This window comes from Pituophis catenifer, unplaced genomic scaffold, assembly GCF_029215685.1.
Source record: "Pituophis catenifer annectens isolate HBS135680 unplaced genomic scaffold, rPitCat1.0.hap2 SCAF_10, whole genome shotgun sequence".
Classification (NCBI taxonomy): domain Eukaryota; kingdom Metazoa; phylum Chordata; class Lepidosauria; order Squamata; family Colubridae; genus Pituophis; species Pituophis catenifer.
Window position 1 is genome coordinate 21,528,155 of NW_027256890.1, and position 12,682 is coordinate 21,540,836.

The window sequence follows — 12,682 nt, forward strand, 5'->3', positions numbered from 1 at the left end:
CACGGGAAGGGTTTTTGTGGCTCCCGGTGTTTTCTTTTCTGTGGGAAACGGGTCCAAATGGCTCTTTGAGTGTTTAAGGTTGCAGACCCCTGCTCTAACCGCAATAAAATACCTTATGCCACCAGACTCCAAATTTTGGGCTTAGACAACTTAGAACTACGCCGACTTCAGTCTGACCTAAGCATAGTACATAAAATTATCTGCCACAATGTACTTCCTGTCAATGACTACTTCAGCTTCAACCGCAACAATACACGAGCACACAATAGATATAAACTTAAAGTGAACCGCTCCAAACTCGATTGCAGAAAATACGACTTCAGCAACAGAGTGGTCAATGCCTGGAATGCACTACCTGGCTCCGTGGTTTCATCCCAAAACCCCCAAAACTTTAACCTTACACTGTCGACTGTTGACCTCACCCCATTCCTAAGAGGTCTGTAAGGGGCGTGCATAAGCGCACCAGCGTGCCTACCGTCCCTGTCCTAATATTCCTTTTTTACTCTTACCCTTTTCATGTATTCAAATTGTGTTTATACTTTTACCTGTTATCTTATATATGCTTGACAAATAAATAAATAAATAAAATAAAATAAATGTTGGATAACCATTTATCTGAAGTGATGTAGGGTTTCCTGCCTAAGCAGGGGGTTGGACTAGAAGACCTCCAAGGTCCCTTCTGTATTCTATTCTATTCTATTCTATTCTATTCTATTCTATTCTATTCTACTCTACTCTATTCTACTCTACTCTACTCTATTCTTCTATTCTATTCTATTCTACTCTACTCTATTCTTCTATTCTATTCTTATTCTATTCTATTCTACTCTACTATATTCTATTCTTCTATTCTTATTCTATTCTATTCTATTCTATTCTATTCTATTCTATTCTATTCTATTCTACTCTACTCTACTCTACTCTATTCTATTCTATTCTTCTATTCTTATTTTATTCTACTCTACTCTACTCCATTCTTCTATTCTATTCTTATTCTTATTCTATTCTACTCTACTCTACTCTACTCTATTCTTCTATTCTTATTTTATTCTACTCTACTCCATTCTTCTATTCTATTCTATTCTACTCTACTCTATTCTTCTATTCTATTCTTATTCTTATTCTATTCTACTCTACTCTATTCTATTCTTCTATTCTATTCTTATTCTATTCTACTTTACTTAACAACTGTAGAGAGCAAGGTTGTAAAAGGGAGCAAAACTCGCTTAACAACTGTCTTGCTTAGCAACAAAAAGTCTGGGCTTAATTGTGGTCATAAATCAAGGGCTGCCTGTATTTATTTTTTAAACCGGATTTTAATAACATTGTTCCCTCTTTGTTTACTGTTATTTGGATTGATTTTCTTCGTTTTTCTTTCTTTTTCTTTTCCTGGGGTTTTATTTCAGTTAGATTTCACTGTCCTACCAAGCAGAAATCTTTCCGGTCACAAGGCTAAATCTTTCCAGGCCAGAAAAAGGGTGATTTCTTGAACTCACTCGATTCCCTTTTCCAGAGAATTACCAGGCCAAAACAAAAAAAAAACAAAACAAAACAAAACCCACCAATTATCAGAATTTGCAAAGTTTTCTTGAAAGTTCAGCCTCCTCCAGGTTTCTGGGACTTTTTGACTTTTCAGTTCTGCTTTCTGCAAGAGGACGGACGCCAAACATATCATGGGAGTCCCTAATTCTTCCTTAAGTGATAAAAAGGGGATTTCCTGCAGGAGAAAAACAGGCTCCATCATGTGAGATTTACTTTCCCTTTGCTGATTTCTTTTCTCTTCCTGCTGCCTTCCAGGACGGAGCTAAAATGGGGTCGGTCCTCCTGGCATGGATGCTCGCTTCAGGTAAGAGGAATCTCTTAAATTCACCCAAAAAAAAACACAGAGGAGGAAAGCAAAAGGGCTGCCCCATTTGGGTAGGATTTAGGAAGGTGGGGAGTGTCTCCTGTGAACTGCAGCTAGGTTGAAGATCCAGTAGTGGCCAAAATTGTGGAAAACCTTTTGGGGAAAAGTGTATTTTTGAGGTTTGATGGCTAATAACACCACTTTTTTGGGGGGGAGTTTCAAGATAATCCATATATATATATATATATATATATATAAGAGTTTTTATTGAATAAACAAGATTATAACAATTCAGCGTTTTCGGTTTGGCTACGTGCAATTATGTTATATACATTATGTAAATAGTATCGAATAAAGTTTATATAGTTTAAAATTTAAATATTCAATATTTATACATTATTACATTGTCAGTTATAGTAGATCTTATTACTTTACCTATATATGTTGCATAAATAGTTTGATACCATTTCCCTTAATTAAAATTAACATTTACATTTATTTCCCAGCCACCTATACCAAAATAATCCTATTCCACTGCTGGAATGACCTGGGAATAGCCCAGACCTTCACCCAATTGGAAATCTATGGAGCCGACTCAAGAAACTTTGTTAGTCAGAAGCGACCCAGCAATAAAACCCAGTTAATAGAAGCCATCATTCAATCTTGGTTTCACTTTAGAACAGCAGCAGAACTCAAAGACTTGGTTCCCTCCATGGGAAGACGTTGTAAGGCTGTAATTCATGCTGAAGGTTACCCAACGAAGGATTAACTGATATGGGGATCATTTTTGTATATCTCATTTTTTCTACGGTGATCATTTTTGAATACCTAATTTTTTCTATGGTGATCATTTTTTGTATACCTCAATTTTTCTACGGTGATCATTTTTGTATAGTATATCTCGTTTTTCTATGTGTTTCACTTTTCTTCTTTATACTGTAACTGCTCTTCTAATAGCAAGTCCTTCATAAAAGTTATTGCGTTACATTCTGGATTAAATTATCTTTCCATTGATATATCATTTTATGGTACTACTCCCCAAAAAAGTAAAAAGTGGTGTTATTAGCTAGTTTTAGAAAATGCACTTTTCCCAAAAAGTTTCCAGAATTTTGGCCACTACTGTAGAATATAGAATAAGGAGGCCGCTGGGATGACAATCATAATTTAACAGAGCTGGGACTTTGGAGGTCTTCTAGTCCAACCCCCTTCCGAAGCAGGAGACCTTACACCATTTCTGACAGATGGCAGTCCGGTTTCTTCTTGAAAGCTTCCAGTGATGAAGCTCCCACAACTTCTGAAGGCAACTTCTGTTCCACTGTTTAATTATTCTCCCTGTCAGAAAATTTCTCCTTATTTCTAAGTTGAATCTCTCCTTGGTCAGTTTCCATCCATTATTCCTTGTCTGGCCTTCAGATGCTTTGGAAAATAGCTTGACCCCCTTCCTCTGTCTGGCAGCCCCTCAAATATTGGAAGACTTGTTATCCTGTCTCCCCTGGTCCTTCTCTTCACTAGACTACCCATGTCCAGTTCCTGCAACGTACGTTTTGTTTGGGCTGGACTAGAAGACTTCTGAAGTCCCTTCCAGACCTGTAATTCTACCTTTCTTCACAGGACATATTTGAGCTCGGGTTGGAGATTTGACTCAAGATGAGGTCTTCGCAATGTAGAATAGAATTATATATAAGTATAGAATTATATATAAGTGCAGATGAAAATGTGATTAAGAAAATATTGGAATGTGCAGAAATGAATAGATTAACACTTGCAATTAGAGGGAAGGAAGAATCTGATTATTATACTAGATGGGATTTATTTTATCAATGGTTAGAAAATAAATATGAAAGTAACGTATAGTAAAGTTAAATAAGTTAAGAAATGTTATGATAATAGATATGCTAAGTATTAAATATTCATATTAAACTAAGAGTAGATATAAATAATGAATATGGTGGTAAGCTTTACACAAAAAATGTGTACCCAGATGACACACAGTTTAATGATTTTTTTTTATTATTATTTTTAATTTTATTTATATGCCGCCCTTCTCCGGAGACTCAGGGCGGCTTACAATGCGTTAAGCAATAGCCTTCATCCTTTTGTATATTTATACAAAGTCAGCTTATTGCCCCCACAAACTGGGTCCTCAATTTACCTACCTTAGAAAGGATGGAAGGCTGAGTCGACCTTGAGCCTGGTGAGAATTGAACTCGCAGTAATTGCAGGCAGCTGGATGTTAAATGCTGCCTTAGGAGGCATTAGCCTCCTACGCCACTCAGACTCCTATGATGGAATGATGGAATGTTTTGTATTAATAGAAAAAAAAGAATTATATATACTTTTACATGTAGATATATTTTTTTTCTTGTAGCTCTATGCATGTCGAGGGCCTACACACCAACGCAGGTGTTAGGAGTAGCGGGGAGCTCTGTTTTATTCAAAGCAGCCCCCCCTCCCAATTTTCACATCCGGGAGTTCATCTGGCGTTCCTTCACGCCTTCGGAAGAGTTGGTGGCCACCTCGTTCAAGGGAACCCCAGAGATCCAGTACCGGTCCCGTTACTACGGAAGGACTCGGCTCCACAACTTCACCTTGGAGATCGATCCAGTGGATTTAGAAGATGCTGGGATTTTCTCCGTTCTGCTGGTGGACACCACAGGACAGATGAAACAACAAGCTTTTCAGCTGAAGGTTTACGGTACGCTGCGCTATCACACACACAAAAAAAGGCGTGTCAGAACCCGTTTATTAATTTGTTTTGGGGGTTTTTTTGGCTGAAATAAGGACCTGTTTTGATTTGTTTTTTTCATTCCCTTCCCATCTAGAACAGAGGTGGGTTTAACATAATTTTACCACTGATTCGCCGTGCACTAAAACTGGTGTTCGCACCGGTTCGTGCAAACCTTTGGCAGAAATTTGGCCAAGGATGCTGAACTGGTAGTGATGGCTGGCTGGCCACGCCCCTGAACCGGTGCCCTGGTCGCCACTCTCGCCCCGCCTACCATGTTCATCGCCACTATGTTCTTCGCACAGGCGCATCCCATTCCCTTGCAAGTCCAATGGGATGCGCCTGCGCGAAGAACATGGCGGTGACGGCTGCAGCTTTTTCCACGACCTCCGATACTTTTCGACAGCCTGTGGCTGGGAGCCGGTCAGCTTGCCTTACGGACTCTGGACCACTCGCTAGGGCGTCTAGTCGCTGATCCTAATTAGTAGGCAGTGGTGGGATTCAAATAATTTAACAACTGGTTCTCTGCCCTAATGACCAGCTGGGTAAGCGTGGCTTGGTGGTCATGTGACCGTGTGGGCGTGGCCAACTCAACATCACTCAGGTCGATGGGTGCTTCGCCTTAGCTGTTACAATGTAATAAGGGTTAACCCGAGAGGCAGTTTCTGTAAGCAGGGCAATAAAGATTAGGCTAGAAACAATACCAGAATGTTTCAGTTCCTTACAAGATTAGCCCTGTAAAGTAGGAAAAAAACAAAATAAGATTTCTTCCAACAACCGGTTCTCCGAATTGCTTAGAAAGTTAACAACCAGTTCTCCTGAATAGGTGCGAACTGGCTGAATCCCACCACTTTAGTAGGGATGTTAAATTGGGAGGCTGGATGGAAACCTTGGCTGCTTTGATCCCTACCCCACATTGCCCCCTCTCCTGATTTTTTGGCCTCTCTCTTCTTCCAGATACGATTTCGACCCCAGTCATCCGGCTGTTCACCGAAGAAAAGGACATAAATGGCTCCTCCGAATCTTGCCTACTGTTTTTGAGTTGCCATGCAGCCAGTAGGACTAATGTCACTTACGAGTGGGCAGGGCTGGGGGGTAAGACTGGCGCAAGACTGAAACATTGGCACATGGAGGAGGGCCAGCTGCTACGGATCAAGCTAGATCCCAAGGAAGCTTTCCAAGTGAGCTACACCTGTACGGCCTCCAATGCCATCATCCACAAATCAGCCACCGTCGAGCTCCGTGACTCCTGCCAACGATCTTCAGGTAAGTCGCCAATTTGGGGCTTAACCTGAATCCCATTTCCCCAACTGGCCCATTCTCAAGATATTGGGACTATGAGGTAGTCCTCGATTTATGACCTCAATCAACCCCCAAAAACTTTTAATTTTGCTAAGGGAGATAATTCAGTGAGTTTCACCCCCTTTTACGAACTTTCTTGCCCTGGGTTGCTAAGTGGATCGACTCAGTTGTCATCTCCATGACGCCGTCGTTCAGTGAATCTGGTCGCAAAAGAGGATCACATGACCCCTGGACACTGCAACCGTCATAAATGTGGGTCAGTTGCCAAGCACCCCAATTTGATCACGTGACCACGGGGATGCTTTTCAGTCGCAAGTCTGAGAAACGGTCAAAAGTCACTTTTTTCAGTGCCGTTGTAGCTTCAAGCGGTCACTAAATGAACTGTCGTAAATCGAGGACTAGCTCTATCTCTTCATGCCCAAGATGATCTACAGGGACACCCAAACTGTTCCTGGAATCTCTGGGGTTTTTTTCCAGTGGTGGGATTCAAATAATTTAACAACCGGTTCTCTGCGTTAATGACCGGATGGATAGGCGTGGCCATGCTGGGCGGGGCCAGGGAGTGTGACAGGCAGCATTCGGCCTCCTTTACCCCCTGGGAAAGAAAACGGGCCACGGGGGGACAGACCGCCTACCCACACCCCGTTTTGGGCCTAGGAAGCCTCTCTGCACTTGCCTTTGGAGCCAAATAGGGCACATGGGGACCCCTGGAAAGGCGGGGCAGCAAGGGGCGGGGTCAGCCAGCAATTTAACTACTGGTTCACACGAACCAGCACGAACCGGCTGAATCCCACCATTGGTTCCTCCCCCACCCCGCTTTTTCATTTGATTATCATTGAATTTAAAATCTCCCCTACAGCATTTGCTCTCCGAGGTGGAGATGGGGAAGAATGCATTTGGAAAGAGTTGTTCTGAACATGCGCAAAGGGCCTCCACTCCTTATCCTTCAGCATGGGGGCGAGTGGAGGTTTTCCAAACAAGGCATCTAAGCCTCTCCGTTAAGAGTGATGTGTGCGAAGTCACACAACCCAGCCTTGCTGATTCGCAGTGTTTAACATGCTAGACAAGTTGAGCTTCCCTAATAGTTTGTACTCTGCTTAATAAGAATATGCCTTATTTTTACTCTACTAAAGTATCGTGTCGTTAAGACCACACTTTGGAATATTGCAGTTTTGGTCACCACAACACGAAAAAGAGGTTGAGACTCTGGAAAGAGTGCAGAGAAGAGCAACAAAGAGGATTAGGGGATGATTGGAGGCTAAAACATACAAAGAACTGTCGCTGGAATTGGTTATGTCTAATTTATTAAAAAGAAGGACCAGGGGAGACATGATAGTAGTCTTCCAATATTTGAGGGGCTGCCACAAAGAAAAGGGGGGTCAACCTACCGTATTTTTCGGAGTATAAGACGCTCCGGAGTATAAGACGCACCTTAGTTTTTGGGGAGGAAAATAAGAAGAAAAAAAAAATCTGCCTCTGCCTACCAGCATCCATCGGTATTGATCTGGCTAGCGTCCTGTCAGTGTGTGAGTAAGTTAAGGGCTGTTTGGAAACTGAAACAGTATTTGCTGTGTGAGCAACAAAGAAGGAGACAGCAAGGAGCCTGAGCGTGACTTAGCTCAACTGTTCTGTACTAAAGCTGCATGCTGCTCTGAAACTAAAACTGAAACTGAAACTCCTCTCCTCTGCTTGGGTTTTGCTTGTATTTACTACCACGTTGGAAAACCTGCTTTTGGTATTGGGTATTTACTTCATGTGTTATATTACATATAAAGAGAAGTTACTGAATCCTGCTGAATCAGTTACTTGTGTGTGCTTTCTGGATGTGATTGCTGCTGGAAACTCTGATAGTCCTCGCAGCAAATAGCGAAAAGCCAGGTCAGCTTCAGCACATTATTGCAGCCTGATTCAGCACGAGCAGCTGATTGGCGGGTGGATCGGCCTCCCGGAATACCCCCAATCAGCTGTTCCAAGTTGCAGGGATTGCCACAGACCATCGCCGCCTCCATGCCTCATGTTTTTGACCTCGTGGGCAGGGCTACATTCGGTGTATAAGACGTACCCAAATTTTCACCCTCTTTTAGGGTGGGGAAGTGCATCTTATACTCCAAAAAATACGGTATTTTCCAAAGCACCAGAAGGCCAGACAAGAAGCAATGGATGGAAATTAATCAAGGAGAGAAGCAACCTAGAACTAAGGAGCCGTTTCCTAAGAGTGGGGATAATTAACCAGTGGAACGACTTGCCACCAGACGTTGTGGGTTCTCCATCACTGGAGCACTTTAAGAGGAGACTGGACATCCATTTGTTTGCAACGGTATAGACTAGAGTCTCCTACTTGACCAAGGGGTTGGACTAGAAGACCTCCAAGGTCCCTTCCAATTCTGTTCTTCTATGTTCTCCAGAAGGTGAGAAGAAGACTGCACACAGTCTCAGGGAGCTTCTCTTGATCGTCATCCCAGTGGTCTCCTTCTTCTTCTTGCTGGCAGTCCTTTCGTGCGTGTGCTACAAACAGCATTCCGGTAAGTACAGCTACTTTGATTAATTGTTCTCACCGTCACGAAATTTCTCAATTCTTTTTTTTTTAATTTTTTTATTTGATTTATATGCCGCCCTTCTCCGGAGACTCAGGGCTGCTTACAATGCGCTAAGCAATAGCCTTCATCCTTTTGTATATTTATACAAAGTCAGCTTATTGCCCCCACAACTGGGTCCTCAATTTACCTACCTTAGAAAGGATGGAAGGCTGAGTCAACCTTGAGCCTGGCGAGATTCGAACCTGCAGTAATTGCAGGCAGCTGGTCTTAATAACAGGGTGCTTTAGACCACTGTACTACCAAGGCTCAATTCTAGATTGCATCTCTTTTTGATAACTTCCGACGAACAAACGAACACTCTAGCAGGGCCTCCTCTTACTACACAGGCTCTTAAAGGGATAACAGCCAAAGACCCTGTTGACTCATACCCTTCATTGCATCAGCTAGTGAGTTCTTAAATTATCACCTTGACATATTTCTTGTCCTGCCCTCGGGTGCTTTGGAGCAGGGGTGAAATCCAGCAGGTTCTGACAGGTTCTGGAGAACCGGTAGCAGAAATTTTGAGTAGTTCGGAGAACTGGCGAATACCACCTCTGGCTGGCCCCAGAGTGGGGTGGGAATGGAGATTTTGCAATAACCTTCCCCCAGGAGTGGGGAGAGAAGGGGGATTTTGCAGTATCCTTCCCCTGGAGTGGGGTGAGAATGGGGATTTTGCAGTATCCTTCCCTGGAGTGGGGTGGGAATGGAGATTTTGCAGTATCCTTCCCCTGCCACGCCCACCAAGCCACACCACACCCACCAAGCCACACCCACAGAACCGGTAGTAAAAAAAATTTGGATTTCACCACTGCTTTGGAGAATAGATTGACACCCTCTTCTCTGTGACAGCCCCACAAATATTGGAAGGCTATTATATCACCCCAAATCCTTCATTAGATTAGACATATCCAGCTTCTGCAACCGTTCATTGTATGTTTTAGCTTTGTTGCTCTTCTCAGCACTCTTTCTAGTCTCAACATCTTTTTTTTTATTGTGGTGACCAAAACTGGACACAGCATTCCATATGTGGCTTCAGTAATGCCGTATAAAGGGGTACAAACATTTCACGCATAAACATCTTGTTCAACAAATGTTAATATCTCTTTATAGGGAAGAAAATGTTCTACAAAGTTCCCGGAAATGAGTCGATCCAGCTTTAGCAGACAGGAAACGCAGATCTTCCTTGGGTTATTCCGGCTGAGAAGGTGGAAGGTGTTTCGTGGGGGGGAAAAATTGAGAAGTGGGAAGAAGTCGTGTTTGCTGGAAAGAGACTTCCCTTCTAACCCCCCAGAGAACTGAACATTGTCCTCTGGGTCTCGATACTACAACTCCCAGAGTTTCCCAGGCGCCACAGCAACCACCGAGAATTCTGGGAGCCGAAGATTGTCCTCTGAGTCTCAATACTACAACTCCCAGAGTTTCCCAGGCACCACAGCAACCACCAAGAATTCTGGGAGCCGAAGATTGTCATCTGGGTTTGGGTACTACAACTCCCAGAGTTCCTCAGGTGCCACAGCAACCACCGAGAATTCTGGGAACTGAAGATTGTCCTCTGGGTCTCGATACTACAACTCCCAGAGTTCCTCAGGCGCCACAGCAACCACCGAGAATTCTGGGAGCCGAAGATTGTCATCTGGGTTTGGGTACTACAACTCCCAGAGTTCCTCAGGCGCCACAGCAACCACCGAGAATTCTGGGAACTGAAGATTGTCCTCTGGGTCTCGATACTACAACTCCCAGAGTTTCCCAGGCACCACAGCAACCACCGAGAATTCTGGGAGCTGAAGATTGTCCTCTGGGTCTCGATACTACAATTCCCAGAGTTTCTCAGGCACCCTCCACAGCAACCACTGAGAATTCTGGGAGCCGAAGCCAAGACAAGCACTTTTGAGAATTTCTGAGGAACCAAAGTTTGTCCTTCAGGTCTGTGAATGACAATCAATCAAATCTTGATTATAGTCATAGACCAGCATATTGTGAACTACAACTCCCAAGTTTCCCCAACCAGCACAGCCGCTGCTGAGAATTTTGGGAACTGGAGACTGCCCTTCAAATCTGTCAACAGGCCACGCGCAACCTTTTAATTTCTGAGCCAAAACTCCAGCAGTCCCTATTTTGTTTTAATCAGCAATAAGGCAAATAAATGCCTATTTTTAAAAGGAATAAATATGGATCTCTCTCATCTCTCTGACTCTCTCTTTTTCTCTCTGTTCTCTTTGTTTCTCTGTCTCCCTTTTTTCTCTCTCTCCTCTCTCTCTCTGTCCGTCTGTCTCTCACTGTCTCCGTCTCTCTCATCTGTCTGTTTTTCTCTCTCTCTCATCTCTTTTTTGTCTTTCTGTCTTTTCTCTCTCTCATCTCTTTGTCTCTCTCTCTCTGCCTCTGTCTGTCTCTCTATCTTTGTCTCTCTCTCTCTCTGTCTCTTTCTCTCTCTTTCTCTTTCTCTCTTTTCCTGGGAAGCTGGCTGGGGAAATTCCTTTAAGATCCCCAACCATGAGACTTTTGCGAAAGGAAATAGAGGATTGTCCTAGCATGGGCTCCAGTTTCACTTTTGAGTTCTGCAATATTCACGTTTATTTCCAAAGGTCAAATAAACCCAGTTGTTGTCCTTTTTTCTTTAAAAAAAAAAAAGCTTCATTTTCTTGTTGCAAACAGCACCATCTACTGGCTTTAAATAAGGAATTTGCAAATTCTTTTTTTTTTTTTTTTTTTAAAGAAAGTATCCTTTCATTTAGGAACTCCTAATTATCGGACCCCCAAGTTCTCCATTTACAACCAGAATTGAGACCAGAATTTTCGTTGCTAAGCAAAGCAGCTGCTAAGCAACTCATGCCCAGTTTTACCTCTTTTCTTGCCACGATTGTTAAGGGAATTACAGTTGTTCAAGCTTTCCCCCGGAGAGTTATTGTAGAAACCTTTTGGGAAAAGTGTATTTTTGAGATTTGATGGCTAAATAACACCACTTTTCTTTTTTTTGGAGTTTCAAGGTAATTCTATTCCACTGCTGGAATGGCCTGGGAATAGCCCCGACCTTCACTCAATGGAAAATCTATGGACCTGAATAAAGGAACTGGTTAGTCAGAAGCGACCCAGCAATCAAACCCAGTTAATAGAAGCCATCATTCAATCTTGGTTTCATATGAGAACAGCTGCAGAACTCAAAGGCTTGGTTCCCTCCATGGGAAGACGTTGTAAGGCCGCAATTCATGCTAAAGGCTCCCCATCGAAGGATTAACTGACATGGTATCTCTCATTTTTTCTATGGGGATAATTTTTTGTATCTCATTTTTTCTATGGGGATAATTTTTTGTATCTCATTTTTTCTATGGGGATAATTTTTTGTATATCTCATTTTTTTCTATGGGGATAATTTTTTGTATATCTCATTTTTTTTAATGGGGATAATTTTTTGTATATCTCATTTTTTCTATGGGGATAATTTTTTTGTATCTCTCGTTTTTTCTATGGGGATAATTTTTGTATCTCTCGTTTTTTCTATTCTATCCCACTGCCCTCTCTTCATCTCAAGTCTCTTCCGTTCTAATCCCACTCTATTCCCTTATGGCATCCTTTCCAGTGGTGGGTTTCAAAAATTTCAGTGGGTGTGGCTAGGTGGGGGGAGGCATGTGACTGAGTGGGCGTGACCAACTTGACGTCACTCATGCCCAGTCACATGACACCCCCCCACCTAGCCATGCCCGCAGAAAAAGGTAGGATTTTTTTATTTCAATTTGCACCTATCTACCCCCACCCTCCCTTCGCCAATCGCCCCCATTTCCCCTCCTTTAGTGGCCCCAGTCCTAATCCCGCTTCCTCCCTCATCACCGCCTCTTTGTTTGGGCTGCTTACCTACTGCGGTGGCTGGTCCAGAGTCTGGAAGGCAAGCTGACAGGAGTTTTGGGCGGCCCACAGCTAGCCGCTGCTGCTGGAAAGCGGCTCTCAAAAGAGGAGGGGCCTGGCCGCAGGCCGCCGAAAAGTACCGGTGGAAAAAGCTGCTGCCATCACCGCCATGGACTTGCAAGGCAATGGGATGCGCATGTGCGAAGAACATGGCAGTGACTTACATGGCAGCCAGCGCGAGTGAGTGGCGACCGGAGGACCGGTTCGGGGGCATGGCCAGCTGGCCATCGCTACCGGTTCGGCAACCGGAGCCAAATTCCCACCACCGGTTCGCATGAACCGGTGCGAACCAGTTGAATACTACCTCTGATCCTTTCCTTTCCCTCTGCCCTCCCA

General features: G+C 43.4%; 1 protein-coding gene across 1 annotated transcript; it reads left to right on the forward strand.

Annotated features, from left to right (window-relative positions):
• Positions 1 to 1,809: 1,809 nt before the first annotated feature.
• Positions 1,810 to 11,039, forward strand: SLAMF8 (SLAM family member 8). The gene is made up of 5 exons (XM_070951225.1): positions 1,810 to 1,846; positions 4,215 to 4,541; positions 5,529 to 5,837; positions 8,279 to 8,395; positions 9,560 to 11,039. Exons 1-5 carry the CDS (start codon positions 1,810 to 1,812, stop codon positions 9,607 to 9,609), a joined length of 840 nt encoding a protein of 279 aa, XP_070807326.1. The 3' UTR covers positions 9,610 to 11,039.
• Positions 11,040 to 12,682: the final 1,643 nt, after the last annotated feature.